At 40.5% G+C, this 25,611-nt stretch overlaps 1 protein-coding gene across 1 annotated transcript in view; it reads left to right on the forward strand.

The window, feature by feature from the left end:
* Positions 1 to 24,354, forward strand: part of EDNRA (endothelin receptor type A) — a 62,198-nt gene extending 37,844 nt beyond the window's left edge. The window contains exons 4-8 of the mRNA XM_060116091.1: positions 10,936 to 11,134; positions 15,586 to 15,738; positions 20,385 to 20,518; positions 21,175 to 21,283; positions 23,790 to 24,354. Of these exons, the coding sequence (XP_059972074.1) occupies positions 10,936 to 11,134; positions 15,586 to 15,738; positions 20,385 to 20,518; positions 21,175 to 21,283; positions 23,790 to 23,930 (736 nt within the window). The 3' untranslated portion in view covers positions 23,931 to 24,354. The remainder of the gene's footprint in view (positions 1 to 10,935; positions 11,135 to 15,585; positions 15,739 to 20,384; positions 20,519 to 21,174; positions 21,284 to 23,789) is intronic.
* Positions 24,355 to 25,611: the final 1,257 nt, after the last annotated feature.

The following is a 25,611-nucleotide window of genomic DNA, read 5'->3' on the forward strand; positions in this document are numbered from 1 at the left end:
TGGAAGACAATTTTTCCATGGACTTGGGGGGTGGCGCGGGATGGTTTCGGGATGATTCAAGCGCATTACATTTATTGTGCATTTTATTTCTATTATTATTACATTGTAATATATAATGAAATAATTATACAACTCACCATAATGCAGAATCAGTGGGATCCCTGAGCTTGTTTTCACTTGCCACTCACTGATAGGGTTTTGATATGAGTCTGCAAGCAATTGATTTATTATGGTCTCTGTGCAGTCAGACCTCTCTGCTGATGATCATCTGTATTTGCAGCCACTCCCCAGCACTACTATCACCCCCTCAGCTCCACCTCAGATAATCAGGCATTAGATTCTCATAAGGAGCACGCAACCTAGATCTCTCACATGCACAGTTCACAGTAGGGTTTGCGCTCCTATGAGAATCTAATGCCGCCGCTGATCTGACAGGAGGCGGAGCTCAGGCAGTAATACGAGCGGCTGTAAATACAGACGAAGCTTTTCTCGCTCACCTGCCACTCACCTCCTGCTGTGCAGCCCTCTTCCTAACTGGCCATGGGCTGGTACCCGTCCATGGCCCAGGGGTTGTGAACCCCTGCTTTACAAGATCATTTAAAGAAAGAGTTGAAAGCAGCCTTGTATTAGGGAAATGGATAGGGATGTTAAATGAAATTTATATGTATAAGTATATGAATATAAAATTCCTTGAAAGGAATATGATAAATATTAGTAGTAGTTATGTCAAGGGATAGAGTAACAGGTGTAACATTCTTCTGCAAGCAAAAAAAAACTTATGAAAGTTTATTTTATTTTCTGTGACCCATTTTCCTTATTTACTTCATGCTATTCCCTACATTTTATTTTTCTCATCTGCCCAGCTCATTCTTATGACCTTTATTTTAAATTAACACTAATTTCCTATGACTGGGTAGCTCTAAAACGCAAGCATATGTAGGCCTGTGTGTGTGTGGAGAAATACAGGTACATGCCCAGCTCAGAATTACTTCCATGCCTACTCTTGCTTTTACAAAAGCACCATCAAATTTGGGGAAACAGCATTTTATTTAAAAAATTAAACTTTGTTCCAAAGTTTAGGTAAAAATAGGATGATAACGAGTTTTAGGAAAGGGCCACTCAGTGTTCTAAGAAAACTGCACCTCCGAGGAAACATCTAAACAAACCCAGACAAGAACAGCCCATGACAAACAAGAATGAAAAACAGGAGAAGCAAGACAAGGAAGATGCTTGGCTCCTATAAATAGTAAAACCTTTTTTAAGGCAGCTGGGCATACTCCTCTGAGAAGAGAGGCATTGATGAAAAGAGAGACCAAGGAGAGGAAAGAATTTGCTTGGCTTGATAAGAAATATAGGCAACTTTTCATCCCTGCAATATATTTTCTTGTTACAAAAATTAGAGTATATGCTCTGAAGAGTGTTATGGGCCATGGTATAGTGGTCCCTTTTGTAGTTCGTACGAATCTATTTAATAAATTTTTTTTCTTGATTGAAAAATACTTTAGGGCACTTATTCCTCAGTGAGATACTGTATCATGAATTATCCCTAGATTGAGAAGCATAATTCATAATTTAGTTCAACAGAGAGACTTGGCAAGAAGGGTATGAGGTACAGACATGAAGAATCAGGCCTGGCTGCTGTTCTTTAGGAGTTTCCATGGTTGAAGACAATGACCTGGCAACCATGGAGAAAGAAGTGCACAAGGGAAGTGTTCAGGCGGTTGGCTCCCCCAGCCAGCTAAATCATCAAAACCCTCCATTCCTTCTCCAGCTCACCTTATTCTGCTGCCACTTTCTTCCTTGGGGGAGCCTCAGAGGACGATCTTGCTGAGCTTCAATCTCCCCAGTATAAACCCTACCTGTATGCAGGGAGAAGGGGGTGGTGGGAGATGATGGGATGGGGAAATGGAGGGATTAGGTCATAGATTCCTGTTTCTGGTGTAGGAATACCTCACCCACACCATGTCCTCCCCTACCTCACGCATGGAGAAAAATTAACTCAGTGTTCAATCACAAGTTATCAGCTATGTAGCACATGAAATGTTCTTGGTTTGAAAAAAGAAAGAGAGAAGAATGAATGCCAAGCATTTATTTCATTAAGACTTAACCTCAGTTTTACATCAACGAGAAGAACAGTTTTAAAATTCCACTTTTGCAAAAATCTGCCTGAATCCAGGAGGTTTTTTCTGGGTAATCAACTCACCGTCCTTTGTTCCCTGGGTCCTTTCTTTATTATTTTTACATATCATTTGGTACTGACTCTCAACTTTGGGACCGGTATGTAGGGAATCTATTTTGACATTTCTATTTCAAAAGCTTTCACACTAGAGAATGAATCATTCACACTTGATTTCTGAAGATAAGATACAATTTGCTTTGAATCTTGATTCGGTTGCATTATATTCTTCTAAAAATAAGAAAATGCCTTTATTAAAAAAAAAAAAAAAAAAGCAAGGAGTAAAAAGAGGGAAATTGGAACCTGTTATGAAACAATTTGCAACTTGGGAATCCCTGCTTTCATTCTATGAGCTGAATCAAATTACGGCCCAGGAAGAGTTCCCGTGATTTTTTTGGTTTTGTTTTTTAAATATGATGATTATCTCTCATTTCAGAGTTGTTGTTTTTGAGGGAAAATAATGAATATAAATATTCATCCAAGTTTTATACAATTTCTCCATTACTTCATTGATTGATCAGTGAATACTAATACTTTAGGATCAAAGAAAAAGTCTAGCTTCCTCACTCCAGGCTTTTAATCTGAATAAAGTAAACAAGACAGAGAAAGCACATCTTTTGTACCAGAATGGATGACTTCTCATTGTTCATTTCAACTATGGACTTGACTTATTAAAGTTTTTCACTAATTCTTCCTCAAATCTATTATTTATTTTTATTTCACATCATTAGTTACTTAAGAATAAGATAAAACAGGAATTTCAGAAAAAGACTGGGGAAATTTAGAAACATATTTTGACCTCTATCCAAGCTTTATCAGTGAAATAGTTTTGTCTAATGCTAAAGCAGTATACTTCTAAAATGAATGAATTTTTCCCAACAAAACATGAATAACCAGCCATTACCAATAGTGCAAATAGGTGTCCTTACCTGCCATAAGTGACAAGCTTTACAAGTTACTCTTGAGTTTGCTTCAGAGGGAAAAAAAAGAAGAGGCAGGGATTGGGAAGAGGAATTCAATGCTATTCCTTGTAAGGTTAACAGTCATGTTTACAGTAGAAAATGATGGGGGTCAGACCAGTAAAAAAGGTCTGGGTACAGCTCCAGACTGTACTTAAAAGTTGCCTAGGGAAAGAGGCTGTAGAAAGATATAACTCTTTTAACAACTACTCCAGATGATGTGTAATTAGATACCTGGGAAAGTTGTAAGGATCCATTACTAAGGCACTTTGATTTGCCTCAAACTCAAAGCCAGTTCTTCATCCCTCATTTCAAGTAATTGCTTAGTGGTCTCTATGATATTCTCAAAGGTTTATCCTAACTCAAGAAAGCATGGAAGTGATTTTCTAAAAAACTTCATTTTTACTTAGACTAGGGCTTGGTTTCTCCTTATTCTCCTAGTGCTATGATTTTCCTTTCACGCTGGGTGTAGGGCAACTTGGGATCTCATTTGGGGGTCTGATCCCTGTCGCACATAGTTATTCATTCTTTTATCTTATTTGTATTGTCAAGATCAGGTGACTGGTTAAATCTTGCTACCTCATTTTTCTTTGATAACAAACTACCCCCAAACTTAGGGGTTTAGAACAACCACCATTTTCTTATTATCTGACCATGCTGTGGATCAGGGATTTGGGCGGTTCTTCAGCTCCTTGTTACTTCGACTGCGGTCTCACGGTGGATTTCAGCTGGCCACTGAGCTTGCTTCACGGGTCCTAGACTGACATGACTGGCCCCTGGGCAAGAACAGCTGGACATCTGAGCTCAGCGGAGCCCATCTCCCTCTCCATGGAGTCCAGGGCTATTCAACACCCCTCCAGCGGGCTCAGGGCTCCAGGGTGGAACCTGCTGCTCCATTCAGAGGTCAGGCATGAAACTGACAAAGCATCATTCCAGCTGTGCTCAGCTGGTCAAAGGAGCCACAGGCCAGCCCACATGAAGGACCCAACTGAAGAAATGTCCAAATATTTGCAGCTTTCTTTTTTATTATTATTAATTTTTCTTTTTTTGTTGTTGAAGTATAGTTGATTTATAATGCTGTGTTAGTTTCTGGTGTAGAGCAAGGTGATTCAGTTATACATATATAAATATATATTCTTTTTCAGATTCTTTTGCATTATAGGTTATTACAAGATATTGAATATAGTTCCCTGTGCTATACAGTAGGACCTTGTTGTTTATATACTTTATATATAGTAGTTTGTATCTGCTAATCCCAAGCTCCTAAATTATCCCTTCCCCCCCTTTCCCCTTTGGTAACCATAAATATGTTTTCTATGTCTGTGAGTCTGTCTCTGTTTTGTAAATAAATTCATTTGTATCATTTTTTTTAGATTCCACATATAAGTGATATCATATGATATTTGTCTTTCTCTGACTTACTTGACTTAGTAATCTCTAGGTCCATCCATGTTGCTGCAAATGGCATTATTTCATTCTCTGCAGCTATCTTTTATTTTTTTTAACATCTTTATTGAAGTATAATTGCTTTACAATGTTGTATTAGTTGCTGCTGCATAACAAATTGAATCAGCTATACATATACATATATCCCCATATCTCCTCCCTCTAGCATCTCTCTCCTACCCTCCCTAACCCACCCCTCTAGGTGGACACAAAGCACCGAGCTGATCTCTCTGTGCTGTGCGGCTGCTTCCCACTAGATATCTATTTTACATTTGGTAGCATGTATATGTCCATGCCACTCTCTCACTTCGTCCCAGCTTACCCTTCCCCCTCCCCGTATCCTCAAGTCCATTCTCTACATCTGCGTCTTTATTCCTGTCCTGCCCCTATGTTCTTCAGAACCTTTTTTTTTTTTTAGATTCCATATATATGTGCTAGCATACGGTATTTATTTTGCTCTTTCTGACTTACTTCACTCTGTATGACAGTCTCTAGGTCCATCCACCTCACTACAAATAACTCAATTTCATTTCTTTTTATGGCTGAGTAATATTCCATTGTATATATGTGCCGCATCTTCTCTATCCATTCATCTGTCAATGGACACTTAGGTTGCTTCCATGTCCTGGCTATTGTAAATAGAGCTGCAATGAACATTGTGGTATGTGACTCTTTTTGAATTATGGTTTTCTCAGGGTATATGCCCAGTAGTGGGATTGCTGGGTCATATGGTAGTTCTATTTTTACTTTTTTAAGGAACCTCCATACTGTTCTCCATAGTGGCTGTATCAATTTACATTCCTACCAACAGTGCAAGAGGGTTCCCTTTTCTCCACACCCTCTCCAGCGTTTATTGTTTGTAGATTTTTTGATGATGGCCATTCTGACCGGTGTGAGGTGATACCTCACTGTAGTTTTGATTTGCACTTCTCTAATGATTAGTGATGTTGAACATCCTTTCATGTGTTTGTTGGCAATCTGTATATTTTCTTTGGAGAAATGTCTGTTTAGGTCTTCTGCCCACTTTTGTATTGGGTTGTTTGTTTTTTTGACATTGAGCTTCATGAGCTATTTGTATATTTGGGAGATTAATCCTTTGTCAGTTGCTTCGTCTGCAGATATTTTCTCCCATTCTGAGGGTTGTCTTTTCATCTTGTTTATGGTTTCCTTCCTGCAGCTATCTTTTAATCCACTTCACCTGGCTTCTCTTTAAAGTTCTTCCTGCTGGCATTTTGCTCCCAAACCTCTGTATGGCAACTGGTTTGCCTAACACATAGGAGACACAAGTCATAAACAAACGTTACAAAGGGTCACATTTGCTCAGTTAAAGATGTGCAGGGCTTCCCTGGTGGCGTAGTTGTTGAGAGTCCGCCTACCGATGCAGGGGACACGGGTTCATGCCCTGGTCCGGGAAGATCCCACATGCCGTGGAGCGACTGGGCCCGTGAACCACGGCTGCTGAGCCTGCGCGTCCAGAGCCTGTGCTCCGCAATGGGAGAGGCCACAACAGTGAGTGGTCCGTGTACTGCAAAAAAAAAAAAAATGTGCAGACATAAAGATATAAGTGCCACTTTACCTTATGGAAGTGGTAAAACTGAAGAAAAATAAATTTTAATGAAAGCAAGCATTGACAGGCACTTAAGAGAAACATTTTTAAAGGTACTTAAGCTACTCTTTCATTCCCTTGATTTAGTAATCTCAATCAAGATAATTAACCCAGGAAAATCATTCAAAAAGAAAAAAATCTGTATGTGCAAACATATTTATAGGCAGGTTATTCACAACCTTGAAACACTAGAAATGATGTGACCATAGGAGGAAGATTTAGGTAAATTGTATCAATATCTTGTCATACTGGGTAGCCTTGAAATTAATAAATGCCATTCCTATGTAGAAACATGAAAAGCAAATAAAGCCAAAAACAAAATTGTAACTGACAAGATTATAATATAATTATATTCAAACTATACTTATGAGAATAGAAATGGGCAAAGAATAAGAAGAAATGAAAATAGATTTTGCTGAAGTGATCTTTTGAATTGAAGTTTTCTTTTACACTGTTTTAAAGTACATTCAATAATATTTATTTTTAGTTTAATGAGTTTCCCAGATCATACCTTAAAGATTCAAAGACATGCATTAAATGCCTCTAGCCTTGAAAACATGTAAAAATCTATTTATAGACATATACAGTAACAAACATCTTTACATAAATAAAACATGTAATTTATTCTTGTATTTTGGCATGTCACATGACAGAGTTCACAGTGGTGTCATGGGAAAAGACTCCCCTGGGACTTAGCAGAACAGAGCCCTGGCCCAGGCGCCCCACATTCACTGGAGACCAGGCAGAGGACTCGGTGACACACCCCTCCTCAGGTTCCCAAAGAGAACACAAAGGGAGAAAGATCAGCCCAGAGGTCCTGCTTGGTTTTAAATTATTGTGTTCTAGGATTCTGAAAGTATTAGCTCTTTATCTGTTGCCTAATTCAGGGCTGGCTTGAAAAATAAGAAACTCTTTGGAATGTATATTGGCTTTGGCCAATAAAGACAAATGCATGGTAAGGAAACGAACAAAGAAAGATTCTAATTCAACAGATATTTATTCAGCACCTATTGTTGTAGGTCTTGTGACCAACATGCAAGATGTCTACCCTATGGAGCTTATATTCAAAAGGGAGAGGTGGACATAGACCATAAACAAAATAAATAAGTAAAATATTTGACTGGACCCATAGTAGTAAGTGCTATGGAGAAAAATAATCAGGCTGAGTGGGACAGGGTACATCTGGAGGGGAATCTGGCAGTTTTAAATAGGGTATTCAGGGAAGGCCTCTGTGAAAAGACACCATTGAGTAAAGATCTGAAGGAAGTGAGGAGGCAGCTCTGAGGACACCTGTAGGCATTCCCACTGGGGTGGGAACCCACTGGGGGATCTGAGCAGAGAGGTGACATGATTGGCTTACATTTTAACAGGCTCACCCTGGTTGCTATGTTCAGGGCAAACTGAAGGAGGGCGAAGTGGACACAGGGAGACCAGTTGGGAAGCTATTACAATAATCCAGGCAGGTGGTAACTGGCGAGATGGTGAGAAGTGGTTGCATCTGGACACATTTTGAAGGAAGAGGTTGCAAGGTTTGCTAAAGAATTGGATGTGTGGTGGAAGAGAAAAAGAGGAGGAAAGGCTAACTTCAAAGTTCTGGGCCTGAGATGGTAAAGACTAGAGAGAAGGCAAGGAAGGGGTCAAGGAAGAAGACCAGGAGTCTGGTTTGGGTGAGGTTCAGTGCCTATTAGATATCCGAGTGGAAACCTCAAGTAGGCAGGTGGATATACAAGTCTAGAGTTAGATGTGAGGCTCTAGGCTAGAGTTATAAATTTGAGAATTAATTATCAGCATATAGAGAGTTTAAATGATACTAAAGCCATGAGACTAGATGACATCACAAAGAGAGAGGGTGTAGATAGAAAAGAAAAGAGGTGTGAGGACTAAGGAGAAATCCAACACTAAGAATTTGAGGCATGGGCATGATCCAGCCAAGGAGATGAGATGGAGTGGCCAATCCCATCAGCAGGAGGAAAACTAGCAGAATGTGGTCAAAGCCAAGTGAAGAAAGCATTTCAAAGAGGAGGGATTATTTCCGGAATAGTTTTTGGTGGCAGGCTGTTCATAACCACACCTAGTAAGGCGAACATATTGTATATTATCTGTTGTGTCATTATCACCCAAATAGAAATCATTTTGGGAACATCCAGTATTTCTTATTTTCCACACCTTTCTGCACCTCCATCATCACAAGTGAGTGTTTCTAATCGCTCTTATGGTTGTTTTCTCATCTCCTGGAGATGTTATCAAGATCAGTGTGATTACAAATGGGAAATATTCTAATTCTCAGTCATGTGGGTTAATGAAGGAGCAGACTGATTATGAATCATTTGCTCAACTAGTCACTAAAAATTACTTCTATTTATTTTTAAATGTTGAATTCACATTGGATTATAGATATGTTATATTCTGGGAACTCATGGGCACATTATAAAATGAAGCTGGTCTGTGAATATATTCATCATTAGAACATGTAGATCACACTTTCTTACTAAACTACCTTCTATCTCCAATCCTGCCTAAGAAATCTGGCTTTCTCTCTTAAGAGAGAAAGTGTTTTATTTACATCACCTTTCCTGGTAAGAGGAGGGGAGAAGAAACAGATATAACTCATTGACAGCCTTGGGATATAGACATTCTGTCTCCGTTCCTTTTAGCTTTTACTGGACATCAGGCTGCCAGTCTAATAAGGCAGCAAAGAAAAGTAAACAGAAATAGAAAGTAGAATATATAGCAGTCTTCATCCCACTGGTAATAACCATAAATTTTAAAATGCAATGTTGGCTACATCGTGAAAGGATTTTCTTGGTCTGTTTGTATAGCTGTATTTTATTCCATTCTGAACTAATCTGGACTTTTTCAGAGATTCCTATTGTACACCAATCTTATTTATCTTAAAAATGTTTCACAAACCATTTCTCCAGCAAAATGTGCTGTATATATGCCACGTGGCATCATCGTGCATACCAAAACTATAGCTTCTAATCTACAGTGAAGAACAAGGTAGCATAATTCCTAGGAGTTGTGTTTTCACAGGTGTAACTTTTAGTTGTACTGAGACAGAACACTAACTATAAATGATAGGGGCTCATTTTGGTGGCTATGGGTAGCTTGTATCTTGTCTTGGCGTTGCTGACTAATCTTTCCCATTAAGCTGCCTGGCCTGCAAACCCATGTGCACCTGTCTCAATGCCTTGGTCTGTTTTACAGCCTTCTTCTGGCACTATCTAATGAAAGCTATTAAAAGAAAATGTTTCCTTTCCATTACAACAACAGCAAAAATTTCAAGAATGAAGTCACAAAAATACTGTACCACAGGTCCCTTCTTAATAGTAAGTCTGAAAGCAGTTAGCACCAGACCATCATCTCAGGTCAAAGAGCATAGTTTCTGAAACCAAACTTTCTTTAGACTTAACATTTAAATGTGATTATTATCATAAAATATTAAGGTAAAATATAAGGCAAACACAATTTCTTAATGCCAGTTAATGCTTTTTTTTAACGTATTTTTTTATTTTTGGCTGCGTAGGGTCTTCGTTGCTACATGCGGCCTTTCTCTAGTTGGGGTGAGCGGGGGCTACTGTTCTTTGTGGTGCGCGGGCTTCTCATTGTGGTGGCTTCTCCTGTCGCAGAGCATGGGCTCTAGGTGCATGGGCTTCAGTAGTTGTGGCACATGGGCTCAGTCGTCCTGTGGCATGTGGGATCCTCCCGGACCAGGGCTCGAACCCATGTCCCCTGGATTGGCAGGCATATTCTTAACCACTGCGCCACCAGGGAAGTCCCCCAGTTAGTGCTTTGATTGGCATGATTGTTCAGTTATATTTATATCCTATGCTTCTGTATGAACCATTCTTTCCTATTAAACTGTAAACCCTAAAGTTTAGGAACCAAGCTATCTTTAGCTCCGTTTTATATAGTCTAGCACAGGGCCATATGGGAGAGATATAGTTATTCTTTGAGACTTTCAAATATAATTATTAGAAATACTTATTTACTAAAAAACAGCCACCTGGTACAAGCCCACTGTGATCATATTTTGAGGGTAGAGGAAGGGAGAAAACAATGGAATATCTATGGTCACTATTCACTTAAGGATGTCTAGATCCACTTCATAGATAATATTTCAAGTTTTTTTAATATAGAAACAGAGGGCCTCCCTGGTGGCGCAGTGGTTGAGAGTCCGCCTGCCAATGCAGGGGATACGGGTTCGTGCCCCGGTCTGGGAGGATCCCATATGCCGCGGAGCGGCTGGGCCCGTGAGCCATGGCCGCTGAGCCTGCGCGTCCGGAGCCTGTGCTCCGCAACGGGAGAGCCCACAGCAGTGAGAGGCCCGCGTACAGCAAAAAAAAAAAAAAAAAAAAAAAAAAAAAAAAAAATATAGAAACAGAAATAAGACATAACCATAACAAGTACCAGCAGCCTTCACTACCCCTTCCATCATCCAATTTTCCCCCCAGCTTAATAAACATAGCACACCCACCTCTGCTGCCACATCCTAAATTCTCATGAGATTTCAATAGGCCCCAAGTGAAGATCTCAGACTCAGGCCTGCCAGCAGTTGAACTCCAAATGAGTAGAACTTTTAATAGCCCCACTTGTTTTTCACACCAGGACTCACAGAAAATTCCTAAAAAGCTAATGGTTGGTCACTGGCCAAAGGAAGGATCTTTCCAGCATTGATAATTTTCATTTAATTGAAATAAACTTAAAATTTCCTAACCACTTGGTGCCATCACCCCCTTTTTTTTTAGGTACAGAGCAGTTGCCTCCTGGAGTCGTGTTCAGGGAATTGGGATTCCCTTGGTCACAGCCATTGAGATTGTCTCCATCTGGATCCTTTCTTTTATCCTGGCCATCCCCGAAGCCATCGGCTTTGTCATGGTGCCCTTTGAATACAAGGGTGAACAGCACAAAACCTGTATGCTCAATGCCACGTCAAAATTCATGGAGGTATGAAAAGTTTAAAGGAAATTAATTGGGGAGGGGAGAAGGTCTTCATTTACCATCACCAAGATTTACTGATATCTCTACACTGCCGAGTGTGGTTTACTCTGTTAGTTCAGTCAAATATTCTTTAATTGCATGAAAAGCAGATGTAAACCAGGGCTTAGCTTCTTGAATAAAACAACTATTGTGTTTTCACTCTTGTATTATAGCACAACTGTAGACACAACTATTGCTCTGCACCAAACAACTCAGAATTCTGAAACAGATTTACTAAGAGAGATTGATGTGTATGCATGTAGTGCTATTTGTTTTGATAATAAGGAGTACAGCACAATATTCATCTGACAGTCACACTGATGCTTATTTGATGTTACTTGGGGAAAAGCACATTGCTCACACGGTTTTTAAAGACAGATTTACTAATTCAAAGTAGGAAGTCATTCTCATGTGTGCTTATGTTAGTACAGGTTCTGTCTAATATACAAATAATATAATTTTTTAAATTTAAATTTTATTTTATTTGGATTCTTTTCTCTTTTTAAAAAATATTTATTTAGTTATTTATTTATGGCTGCATTGAGTCTTCATTGCTGCACACGGGCTTTGTCTAGGTGCGGAGAGCAGGGGCTACTCTTCGTTGTGGTGCGCGGGCTTCTCATTGCAGTGGCTTCTCTTGCTGTGGAGCATGGGCTCTAGGTGTGGGGGCTTCAGTAGTTGTGGCACGCGGGCTCAGTGGTTGTGGCTCACAGGCTTAGTTGCTCCGCGGCATGTGGGATCTTCCTGCACCAGGGCTCGAACCCATGTCCCCTGCACTGGCAGGAGGATTCTTAACCACTGTGCCACCAGGGAAGCCCCAAATAATGTAAATTTGCAGAACTTTTTTTTTTTTTCCGTTACGCGGGCCTCTCACTGTTGTGGCCTCTCCCGTTGTGGAGCACAGGCTCCGGACGCGCAGGCTCAGCGGCCATGGCTCACGGGCCCAGCCGCTCCGCGGCACGTGGGATCTTCCCGGACCGGGGCACGAACCTGCGTCCCCTGCATCGGCAGGCGGACTCTCAACCACTGCGCCACCAGGGAAGCCCCAGAACTTTTTTAAAAAGCATTTTAGTGCAACAAATTCAATTGTTGCTTAATACACCTGACCACATTAATGTTTCTGAAAAGCTTAATTACATAACTGAGAGTATTAGGAAACACATTTAAAATGCATATTTCCTCTGCAAAACTAGTCACATGTAGAACGAGGAGGAAAACCAAGAATAACTATTTCTCTTAAATCAGCATAATTTAGTACTTTGATGTAAGTTTCATGCAGTTCAGATTCCACATTTAATCATTTACAGACATCTTAAGGTATGTTTTCTTTCCATGGAAAATTCACAAAATTAGTGGTTTTACAGTTGACCAGTTATCCTGCTTGGAAATTCTTGTTTCAAAATTAAAAGTGCTCATGAACACAGCCAAACTAGCAGCCTTAAAATTAAAGTCTTCTGCTGATCTACTGACTTTTTTATGAAGTCAACCTCCACAGTGAAAAGCAAAGTAGTAGGAGGCTATCAGAATTTGGGCAGTGTGAATGAGCAATCTAGAAAACCCCTGACTAAAACATTAGAGAGAAGAGGCTCAACATAAGAAGGAACTCACTGGGAATTTCTTGGCGGTCCAGTGATTAGGACTCATGGAAGTCATGGGTTCAATCCCCGGTCAAGGAACTAAGATCCCGCAAGCCGCGCAGTGTGGCCAAAACAAAAAAAAAAAAAAAAGAGGAACTTAGTGACCATTCCAGCTGGACAAAATGAAATGGGTTTCTTCACAAGGACGCATATCCTTTCTAGAGATGAAGCTAAGAGTAGTTGCCCTTCAGGCTGGCGGGGGCGTTGTGGCTGGCGGGCGCCCGGAGGGTTGCAGTATAGGGTATGAGTTTGAACTGATGATTTCGAAGATTTCAGTCCAAGTCTACAGTTTTAGGACTCTCTTTCCCCTCCTGTTCTCTTTTTCTAATGTGATTCCCCCTCTTTTTCCACTCTTTCCTCCTCAACTTTGCTCTAACCTAGACTGGAGGGAGGTCCCTCCATACCCTTGCTGGTGACATCATTTCAAAAGAAATGTGTGACCCCATTCTCTACAGACCTCTACCACGGAAGGGGCAGGGAACTCCGTCCAGTCCCCTCCAGGTAGGGTCAGCTTCCAGGCCCTCTGCAGCTGCTTCTAGGCAGTCACACCCAGCCAGCCATGCACCCAGAAGAAGTGGGTACAAAGGAAGGGGGTCCTCCAAGGAGTGTTTGTTTGTGTTGCACTTAAATGAAGAGAGAGTCCTTCTGATTTTGTGTTTGTTTTTTTAAGTTCAGGACTAAAATCTTTCTACAGTGTGATGTAAATAGGAAAATATTTGTATAAACAGATTTGAATAAACCAACTCCTTTGGGAGTCTGCACTTAACCTGAGGCTAGAATTCAGAGGTTTGTAAACTTGAATGGAAAGGAAATTACATGTTTATTTTCACTAACTTCTAACTGAAATTTATCATTTCCTTCTAATATGAAAGTAGGCAACAAACCACAGTAGTATTTAGCAGTACCATGATTTTTTCACTAATAGAAATAACAGGCATTTCATACCACATAACAGTTGTATAATCTCGAAATATCATTTACATTCATCATTGCTTCTACATTCTGATAGAACCACCATTAGATCTGTGATTTAATTTGTTAATAAACACATATATTACTACATCAGAACTTTCTTTTTCATATTTTGATATCTGTGTTTTGATGTAATTGGTTTCCATTGTAATCTTACATATTTTATTTCATGCACATAAAATTATTATTCTCAGAAAGAATTATAGTCTACACCAGAAGGCGATCTATGGCATAAAAGTATTTAAGAGCCCCTGCCCAGAACTTTTTTTCCTCAGGAACCATTTAAAGAACATTTTAATAGACATGTTATAAGTGCAGCCCACTGGGCCTCTTTCTATATTCAGAAGCTCTCCACTTTTTCACAGAGCAGTGTGATTATTTTTTACTGTGGGAACTGAGATATTACAGGAGGCTGCATTATCCTTAGTAAATAAACAATCTGGAGAAACAGCATAAGAAAAGGAACAGCATTTCTTCCCAAGCTGGTGATTAATTTAGTGGGATGAAGAATTTAGATGTAATTTTCTAATTTCCATTTTTTGGGGGGTATTATATTTTCTCTTTCAAGAACACATAAAACTGAGTAATCCTGGTATTTACAAATCCTGTCCTCAGGGAGATAATGCTCAGTATGCCTTCAGATAAGCTACACTGCCTCAATAGTTTCCAGGTGGTAAGTATTAAAAGAGAGGGAGAAAGGGCACAGTTATTGATGGCTCAAACTGGCTGGCTGCGAGGTCACATAGCAGACATACCAGACAAAGGGTTAATTCCCAGTAACCGAAACTCCACAGATAAGCCATTCATAACCCTCACTGTTTCCAAACTAGACAGACACATTAAGTACACTCTAACCACAATAGTCAGAAGTAAACCAGGCACTAGCAAAATGTTGAGAATCACCAACAAAGATAAGAGTCTGTATGTCTCAAAATCATGTTTTATGAGCTTTGGAAGGGAACTCTTTTTATTGATTAGGGCTCTTGCCCTGTGTAATTAAAACCAACTTCAGTTTATTCAAAATATCTTTGTTGGGATAATTTTTTACATTTATTTTATTGAAGTATAGTCGATTTACAATGTTGTGTTAATTTCTGCTGTACAGCAAAGTGATTCAGTTATCCATATATATACATTCTTTTTCATATTCTTTTCCATTATGTTTGATCACAGGATATTGAATATTGTTCCCTGGGCTATACAGTAGGACCTTATTGCTTATCCATTCTATATATAATAGTTTGCATCTGCTAATCCCAAACTCCTAACCCATCCCTCCCTCCCCCTCCTTGATAACCACAAGTCTGTTCTCTATGTCTGTGAATCTGTTTCTGTTTCATAGATAAGTTCATTTGTATCATATTTTAGATTCCACATATAAGTGATATCATATGATATTTGTCTTTCTCCTTCTGACTTACTTTACTTAGTATGATAATCTCTAGGTCCATCCTTGTTGCTGCAAATAGCATTATTTCATTCTTTTTATTGCTGAGCAATATTCCGTTGTATATTCATCTGTCAATGGACATTTAGGTTGCTTCTGTGTCTTGGCTATGGTGAATAGCGCTGTTTGTCAGGATAATTTTTAATGCAATTTCTCTGTGTGCTATTATAAAGCCAAGATAATGTCTGGAGTTTCCAATTTAGTTGTTTTGACTACCACCTCCAAGCCCATTACCACAGCCAGAGAGCATGAATAGACAAACATATCTGCAAGCACGCAAACGTTGAAGCCACCAGAGGCGCTGTACAGCTAATTTTCATTATAATGCTCCTCGTCCTCTCTCCCTTCTCTTCTCGTTCCAGTTCTACCAAGATGTTAAGGACTGGTGGCTGTTTGGGTTCTACTTCTGCATGCCCCTGGTGTGCACCGCGATCTTTTACACCCTCATGACTTGTGAGATGTTAAACAGAAGGAACGGCAGCCTGAGAATTGCCCTCAGTGAACACCTGAAACAGGTAAATCTAATACGATCAGGAAGATGTGGCCAAGACCATTTTGTCCTCGACAACAGAAGGCCTATGAATACGGTATTTCGCAGATTTAGCCTGGTTTCCTAAAAATAAAAAGACTGTCTTGTTTGTCTGTATGTCTTGTTTTCTTTAGAGTATTCGGCATTTCTTCTGTGAAGTAGGGATCCGACCTGTGAAACAGGTGGCCCTGCGGGCAGGGCCCAAACAGAGAGAAGCTATTCATTTCTTTTGCCCAGAGTGTATCAAACATGCGTGTTTGTGATTAGCAGCACATTGAACTGGGGTTGGAACTGTGCCAGGACAAAAAAAAAGAAGTATATGACTTTCTCCAGAGGCAGGCTTTGCAGTCTTCTTGTGGAAATAAAACACAATCATGAAATAATTGGAAAATAGAATCACAAGTTGTGGTAACAAGTAGCCTTTGCTATAGAAAGCCAAGGAGGATATGAGATAAAGTCATGGAGAAATTGTATGAGGGGGATTGAACGGTTCATGGAGGATAAGTGGGTTCCATGGGGAAGAAGAAGAGGACAGGGGGCATTTCAGGTGGGTGGACAGGGGTCTAGTAGAACACAGCATGGGCACCATGCATTTGGGGAACTGGAAAAAAAGATGGACCTCATTAGAGCAACATCTAAGGTAAGACTCATGATAGGAAATGGGATTGGGTACATAAGAAGCCACGTTTTGGAGGGCCCAAAGTTCTAGAAGAAATCTGAACGTGTCATTAGGATGCTATTGGTCCTTCCCAGGCAGGAAACGGAACAGATAACACTGTGACGCTTGTATTTGCTGGCTCTGTGACATTGGGCAAATTGCTTAATCTCTCTGAACTTCTAGTTCTTCAGAAAATGTATATAATAATACTGCACTTTTCTGTACAAATACCAACTTAATTTTGAGTCTTAAAAATTTTTAATGAAATGTATATAATAATACATCAAAGGGATGACCTAATGCATGTGTGGTGTCTAATAGAACCCAACTCATAGTTTAGTCAGAAAATGTTGATATATATTAATTCTAAGAGTAAAACTAGGACTGTGGGTAAGTTTTCAGTTTCAACAGACAAGTGTATAAGGATGACGAACCACACCAAAAGTTAACGTGAGTTGTTGATGGAGCCTGGAAATCTGCCCTGTATGATGACCATACAACAAGCATCATTCTTCATCGGCAACACTTTTCAGCTAGAGGGCTGATTATTTTTGAGCGTCAGCTCCCTATCTGTAAATTGGACATAATAATATATGAACCAGTGTTATTATGAGAATCTAAGGAATTAATGTGCATACACATACTTTATAAAATCTAACATGTTATGCAAATGGTAGCTATTATCTTTTATTATAATTTAACAGGAAAATTATCTTGAGAAACTTTAGTATGACATCATCCAGGCATGAATGTTTCAAGTACTCCAGATGTGAAACATATTAAGCAATTATTATGGCTCATTCCTGCAATGAAGATAACTAATTAGAATAGATTTGTGAAAAACTGTTTTAAAATGTTGATTTTGCACTAGCACCACGACTGAGCCTATTTAAGCTATGAGTGGTAACTGCTCTGAAAATAATTGAATAGGGATTGGGAGCGGTAATAAGATGCTGCTGTTTCACATTTTCATAGCATTTTTTAAAGTTTTTAAAGAGCATTTCCATGTCCTTTTCGTATTTGATTCCTCCAAACACCCTGTGAGATAAGCTGGACAGGCATTACCCTTATTATACAGGTGTTTAAGAGATTGACTCAACCAAATGGAGATTAGAACCCAAGACTTGGCCCCCATGCAACAGACATTCCCTCGTGTCTTACTAAAAGCTAGAGCAGGTTCTAACAGCAGGAGAGCAAGCCTGGCTGGAAGGTCTTCAAGTGGGATGGCAGGAGAGCTAGCTCAGAGTGAAAGACCCTGCCACCCTGTCCAATATCCAATATGGCTTTTGGTCTTGCTTCTTGTGTGTTTTTCTCAAATTTCTCTTCATTATACCAACAATACCTTTTTTTTTTTTTTTTTTGTGGTACACGGGCCTCTCACTGTTGTGGCCTCTCCCGTTGCGGAGCACAGGCTCCGTATGCACAGGCTCAGCGGCCATGGCTCACAGGCCCAGCCGCTCCGCGGCATGTGGGATCTTCCCAGACCGGGGCACGAACCCATGTCCCCTGCATCAGCAGGCGGACTCTCAACCACTGCGCCACCAGGGAAGCCCCCAATAATACCTTTATCAGTTAGGGATTGTGTTTGGATGCTGGTAGCAGAAAACCCAAAATAACAGGGAGTAGACCAAGTAGGGGGTTATTTTTCTCCCATGGCAAGAAGTTCAGATGTCATTGGCTCAGTGGTCAAGGGACTCAGAAGCCAGGGTTCTGCTGGTGTACTGACCTTTCCATTTTTATTGGAAGACAGCCGCTATAGCTCTACCATTATGTCTTCTATCCAGGCAGCAAGAAAGGGAAGAACACAGGTCACATTAATGTGTGTGCACCAAAGGAGTATAGCCCACGTTTTTTTTTTTGGCCATGCCCCGCAGCATGTGGGATCTTAGTTCCCCGACCAGGGATTGAACCCGTGCCCCATGCACTGGAAGAGCAGAATCTTAACCACTGGACCACCAGGGAAGTCCTATCCCCCACTTTTAAGTAGCTTTTCCAGAAACTCCACACAACGATTTCTACTTAATGTAATTGGTAAGAACTATGCAGATGAGGAGGCCAGGCTCCCATGCTGCCATGACAAAATCAAGGATCTGACTGATAGTAAGGAAAACAGAAGAATGGATATTGATTAACCAAATATCAGACTATCATGGCAACATACTAATATTACCTTTTAAAAAGTTATCCTCTTGGGCTTCCTTGGTGGCGCAGTGGTTGAGAGTCCGCCTGCCGATGCAGGGGACACGGGTTCGTGCCCCGGTCCGGGAGGATCCCATGTGCCGCGGAGCGGCTGGGCCCGTGAGCCATGGCCGCTGAGCCTGTGCATCCGGAACCTGTGCTCCGCAATGGGAGAGGCCACAACAGTGAAAGGCCCGCATACCACCAAAAAAAAAAAAAAAAAAAAATTATCCTCTTTGAGGATGTGCACAGGGAATGTAACCTCTCCCCAATACCCTCCTTTTCTATTTTTCTGGGCACACTGTCTTCCTGTGTATACAAAATCGGCCCTTTAAAATGATCCCCCATTCCTGTAGATTAATAAATAAAGGAATCCTTTATTTCTCTCAATCATCGTTCAGTTTATACATTCTCTGAAGTCATAGCCCAGCTAACTAGCCAGCTAACTCCGCAAGATTAAAGAATTCCCAGTTCTTGGGACTAGAGCCACAATTTGTGACAACTGCCCTGAAATCTTTTTAAATGGCTCTATTAATCATGTGGGTTTATTGTAGGCTTCCCATACTTAACACTATATGCTTCAGGTTGAACCAGCATTACCCTTCCAAACCCTGTTTTCAATCAGTTTTATTTTGACATTAAGTGATTCCAGTTACAGACAAGTTGCATTTTACATTCCCAGTTGGGCTTCCAAACGCATGCCCTGTAATACTCAAGTACAATGCACACAAATGACTGGTTGCAGATAATTCTTAACCTATGGTTTTGCTGATCCTATGCAGACTCCAAAGCATGTAAACCTGCCATTGGAGTCAAGCCAGGGTCAACATGTCCCAGTTTTTCTAATCGTCATTGCTGATAATCCTTTACCCTCATCCCTCTATTTGTAAACAATATATCCTTGGAAACTACATGTCCATGTCATTAATGAAAGAATTTTAAAAGCAAAAAAATCCCAATGCCAGGTTTCTCTAAGATCAAGAAATGGAAAAAACACATTGCTCTTCCTTTTTCTTTTCTGTTTCCTACTCCTGTTTTGTTTTCCAAATATCTTTTTAGACTTGTCCTTTTTTCCCCCCCCCCATGATGCATGGCTTGTGGGATCTTAGTTCCCCAACCAGGGATTGAACCCAGCCTTTGGCAGTGAAAGCACACAATCCTAACCACTGAACCACCGGGGAATTCCCTAGATTTGTCCATTTTTTATCATGCTAGGGTCAGTCACCTTGACTGCCATGCTGTCATTAATGCTGGTGAATTAACTGCTATTGAGACTTTTAACTAACCCTCACCCCACATATTCAACATACACACACACACAGACCCAGCCACAGTGTTGGCTCAACCCCAGCCAGTCTCCACCTCTGCCCACCATCGAACCTCTGTCTTGGCCCTGATGACCAGCCTGAGACCAACATCCTTCCTGGCAGCTGCCCCAAAAGAATCACTAGCAACTCCTTGCTTGGAAATTGGACTCCAAATGTTTTCTTTTTCTTTTCTTTCTTTTTTTTTTTTTTTTCTGGCCACACTGTGCTGCGTGAAGGATCTTAGTTCCCCGACCAGGGATAGAACCTGTGTCCACTGCAGTGGAAGCACAGAGTCCTAAACACTGGATCTCCAGGGAATTCCCTGGACTCCAAATCTTGAAGAGCTGGAGGCATGGTGAGGGGCAGGCTGCTCTGACATTTCTTCGAGTTACTCTTCCCCAATTTACTACTTCCTTTTGTGTAGCTCTTTCCTCTAGTAGAAAAACACTAAACTTATTGTCTTTTTTTTTTTTTCTCACTTTCCTTTAGCGTCGAGAAGTGGCAAAAACAGTTTTCTGTTTGGTCGTAATTTTCGCTCTGTGCTGGTTCCCTCTTCATTTAAGCCGTATTTTGAAGAAAACCGTGTATGATGAAATGGACACGAACCGATGTGAATTACTTAGGTATGATCCTCTATACTCAGGAGGAAATTGGAGTTTCTCTGATTTCATACTTATAAGACTTTTACAAAACCACCTACTCTACATTCTCAATAGCCCTGAAAATTAAAACTGCAAAGTTGATTGTTTTTCTTTAGCTGACATAGCCCATAACTAATCTCAAAAATGTGCACAAGCCATATCAGTAATTTTGCTGCCCCCCTCCTGGGGCTGTGCATAATAGTTTGGGTTAACCAAGCGCTGGGTATATGTGTAAATGTTCTGCAGAACTGAAATTACCATTTAAACAAGGACTTAAGGGCTTCCCTGGTGGCACAGTGGTTGGGGGTCCGCCTGCCGATGCAGGGGACGCAGGTTCGTGCCCCAGTCCGGGAGGGTCCCATATGCCGCGGAGCGGCTAGGCCCATGAGCCATGGCCGCTGGGCCTGCCCGTCCGGGGCCTGTGCTCCACGGCGGGAGAGGTCACAGCGGTGGGAGGCCCGCGTACCGCAAAAAAAAAAAAAAAAAAAAAAAAAAAAAAGGACTTAAAAAGAAAAATTCTGACTGCATCTATAAGAAATGGCTTCTGGGCAAGAAAAATGCTTATTCTAGAGATAAATGCTAGTTAGCAGATTTGAAAACATGTTCTAATTTATCTCCTCTATTTTCTTTTGCTCTAGTTTCTTGCTGCTCATGGATTACATCGGTATTAACTTGGCAACCATGAATTCATGTATAAACCCAATAGCTCTATATTTTGTGAGCAAGAAATTTAAAAATTGTTTCCAGGTAAGACATTTTGCAAGCATTTTTTAAGAACAACCAAATGAGTATATTAAGTAACCAACAGGCATGGTTCATTCCAGTTGTAAATATCACTTTCATTAGCTGTACTTTTCAGTAGAGAAGTGAAAAATCACATTTTGTTACCCAGAAAGGGGGTCAAATTGTCAGCATAAGAGAAAAGCAATATCTATTCAGACAACAACATATTCAGAGGTTAAAGCAAAAAGAGCTAACTTAATAACATGCCAATTTAGTGTCCTGCTTTAAAAAGAAATACTCCAGGGCTTCCCGGTGGCGCAGTGGTTGAGAGTCCGCCTGCCGATGCAGGGGACATGGGTTCATGCCCCGGTCCGGGAAAATCCCACATGCCGCGGAGCGGCTGGGCCCTTGAGCCATGGCCGCTGAGCCTGCGCGTCAGGAGCCTGTGCTCTGCAACGGGAGAGGCCACAACAGTGAGAGGCCCACGTACCGCAAAAAAAAAAAAAAAAGAAATGCTCCAACTTGAGCTCTAGGCCAACAGAATAGATAAAACTTATTCATGATCTCAACAAAACATAAACTCATTGTTAAGAAATCTCTTGCTAAATGCTATTTAATAGTACACTTAATAATAGCCTTTTCAAGGAAAGTAAATGTTTATGGCTCTGGAAATCTGAACTAATGTAATTTAATTCGAAATCAGTTTCCTTCCGTTCTTCAAAGTTCCCTGTAGCTAAGCCAACCCATGTCCTCCCGAAGCTCCAAGCACTTCTTACAGAGGTGTCATTTTTCCAGTTCCTAGAATGATTTTAGCCTAAAGTTAATCCTAACTGGATTCTGTTATCTTTGGCCAGGATGTTTAACTTCAGTTTATGGTACGTATTAGAAAGGGTAGCATAGAGTTCAAGGGTGCAGGATCTGGAGGCCAACAATCTTGATTTAGATCACAGCTCTGCCCTAGCTAACTGTCTTATCAGTTCCCAGTGGTACCCCTCCTGCTTCCTCAGTTTGCTCATCTGTAAAATCAGATGCTCACTGTATCTATCTCATAAGGTGGAATGCAGTGGGTTAATATATGTTAAGTGCTTGAGAGAACAGAGAGTGCTCAGTGTGAGTTCTTATTATTAGGGGTAGAAGAGAGGAAAAACACAAGCGACTGCCCTTGTGGAACTTATAATCTAGAAGGAAACAGACAAATATTTTTTTAAAAAATCATAGAAATCGATGAAACCTGGTATGGAAGTTCTTGTTGCCACACTTTTGAAGTCTAGTGGGTCATGTTTACAAGTCATGAAATGCCCTAAGAAAGATTGACTAAAATGCAGGTCCTAACAAATACATGATGTCATCTGGAGTTAATATCAGTTTCTAATTCGTTTACACATTAACTAGAGGGAAAGGGGAAAAAATGAAGGTGCAAACCCTCAGACATTGAACACAGTTTTGACTGATCTTCATAAAAAGGCAGCATCCCCAGGGGTAAGAGCCCAATAGAGAGAGTCCTGGGTTCTAAGTTCAGTTCTGCCTCTTATTACCCTCTCTAAGCCTCCCTGTTCTCATTCATAAAATGAGGAAAATAGCACCTACCCCCCAAAGCTGTTAAGAGCATCAGATGAGGTGGCCAATGCAGAGAGCCAAGTAGGTGGTACACACTGAAGAAATGCCAGGCCTGAGACTTCCCTGGTGGTCCAGTGGCTAAGGCTTCACACTCCCAATGCAGGGGGCCTGGGTTCAACCCTTGTTCAGGGAACTAGATCCCACATGCCGCAACTGAAAGATCCTGTGTGCCGCAACTGAAAGATCCTGTGTGCCGCAACTAAGACACAGCACAACCAAATCAATATTTTTTTAAATAATAATAATTTTTAAAAACACTTTAAAAAAATGAAATGCCAGGACCCTCCCAGCGCTTTCCACCCATACCCACCCCAAATCATTGAACACTCTCCCTCCACCAACACTGCCTTCCCTTACTCTTTGACTTGGTGAATAAATTCAAACAAGAAACAAGGGATCTGTCGCTTTGCACTAGAATACACTGTTTAACTTCTCCCTAGAGGTTACAAACTCCCTACCCTGCATTACTAGTAAGGCTCACACTCTGTCCTCAAATGTCTACAGACATTCACCCCTTGTTGGTAGGCCTTCAGGTTCTGCAGGGAACAGGTTGGTGGCCTCATCTTTTTTTTTTTTTTTTTTTTAATTATTTTTTGCTGCGTTGGGTCTTCATTGCTGAGCGTGGGCTTTCTCTAGTTGTGGTGAGCAGGAGCTGCTTTTCGTTGCAGTGCGCGGGCTTCTCATTGCAGTGACCTCTCTTGTTGCGGAGCACGGGCTCTAGGTTCACGGGCTTCAGTAGCTGTAGGCTTCAGTAGTTGTAGCTCACAGGCTTAGTTGCTCCACGGCATGTGGGACCTTCCCAGGCCAGGGCTCGAACCCATGTGCCCTGCATTGGCAGGCAGATTCTTAACCACTGTGCCACCAGGGAAGCCCTGGTGGCCTCGCCTTAATTCGAGTCTATTCCTTCTCCCAGTCTTGCCTCTGCTGCTGCTGTTACCAGTCCAAGAGTCTGATGACCTCAGTCCCCATGAATGGAACAAGCATCCAATGGAAGAACCATGAACAAAACAACCATAACACAGAGAGGAGCAGCCATAAGGACAGTATAAACTAAATATCTTAAGGAACATTCATCAATATACTTCAAATCCTATTGGAGAAAAAAAAAAAATCAACACAACTGCATCTCCAGAAATCTCTTCTTCCATCCTTCTCCCATGACTCAGTACCACCCCCTGGAAAAATGTTTTCCAAAACGTTGAAGGGTCGACTGGTTTATACCCACAAATTCAACGAATCTTACTTTGATTTATCTAACTTACATATTCTGCATGTTGTATTCAGCCCTAAAAAACGGTGGGAGTTGGTGGGGGAAAGGAGATTGTTCAGTTAAACCAGAAGGATATATACTATCTTTGCATGAAAATAGAGTTTTCGAGTACATGGCTAGCTTTCATGGCGGTTCTGTAGAATGTTCCGTAAGAACTGGTCACCATGAAAAGTTTAGAAATTATAACAAGGTTTTCTATTTTTTTAAAGTAATTTTGTTTTTTTGGCCAAACACGGTATGGGTTTAAGTCTCCTTTATTTGAAATGTCATTCAGTGCCAGTATTTTTTAACTGCATAGTTGCCTATACAAATGATGATTTGAGCTTATTTATGCATATTTTGCCCCCCAAAAAGAAGAAGACATAAAATGGACTTCAGGTGAGCAATTAGGTTAATGTTTCTCATGTCACTGGCTTAGTTTTAAAACATAAATTCTCAAGCTGCAAGAGCTTACAAGAACTTAAAGCACAGACCGATATCCACATATGGCAGTTTAATAGCTGCTATTCAAACAATTTTTAAGAATCTATATTTTCTTTTTTTAATGGTGTTTCATTACAGGAGACCTTGTGCATATTTTTATGTTAAATTTAAAAATAATGCTTGAATGAAATAGTTCTATTTTTCATAAACCCAATTTTTTTAATGGAAGCATGTTATGTAAAATCAATACCATATACTAAAATTTAAATGTATGTGTCATTTAACTATGCCCAAGACTTTCAGTGCAATGCACAGAAGTCCAAAGCACGGCCAGGAGAAAAGGACTTAGTATTTTTAGAAGATTTGGAAATTTTCATTGAGGTTTATTATTGGTTTTAGTAACATGTATATGTGTGTATATGTATGCAAATGTACATACATATATACATACATATGTATACAAATCACCTCATAGTCTCTTGATTACTTTTAAAATGTTAACTGGCAGTAAGACTTTTTTGGTCATTCCCTTTTTCATATAGGAATATAGGAAACATAATTTCAAAGAGGCCAGCTGAGTTTATCATGTCTGTGAAATATAATTGCCACCATGAACTTAAGGTTCTCTGGATTTCCAGTATGCACCTAAACACCTCCCTCACCCCAACTCCTCACATAGTCACCATTTCAAGAGGCCCACAGTGATTTCTGCTGGGCGTTTTCCACGATGTTTACAGACTGTGAGTACAGCAGAAAATCTTTTACTGTGTGTATATAAACATATATATATATATATATATATATATATATATATAAACAACCATACAGTTCTTTTAGCCAATTTTTCTGTGATTGTCTCTATGGAATGCACTCGTGGGTGTGGTATTTGCACGTGGTGGGACGGTTATATGGACTTCACATAATCTAATACCAATGCCCAGCAGTTGTGCCAAAGCACACACTCTAAGTGGAATCTAGGTAGATGTTCCTCTCGACAACCAGCCTCAGTCAGTTTTAATCTGTCTGTGTTCATAAATCTTGT

Source organism: Mesoplodon densirostris, chromosome 1 (genome assembly GCF_025265405.1).
Source record: "Mesoplodon densirostris isolate mMesDen1 chromosome 1, mMesDen1 primary haplotype, whole genome shotgun sequence".
NCBI lineage: Eukaryota > Metazoa > Chordata > Mammalia > Artiodactyla > Ziphiidae > Mesoplodon > Mesoplodon densirostris.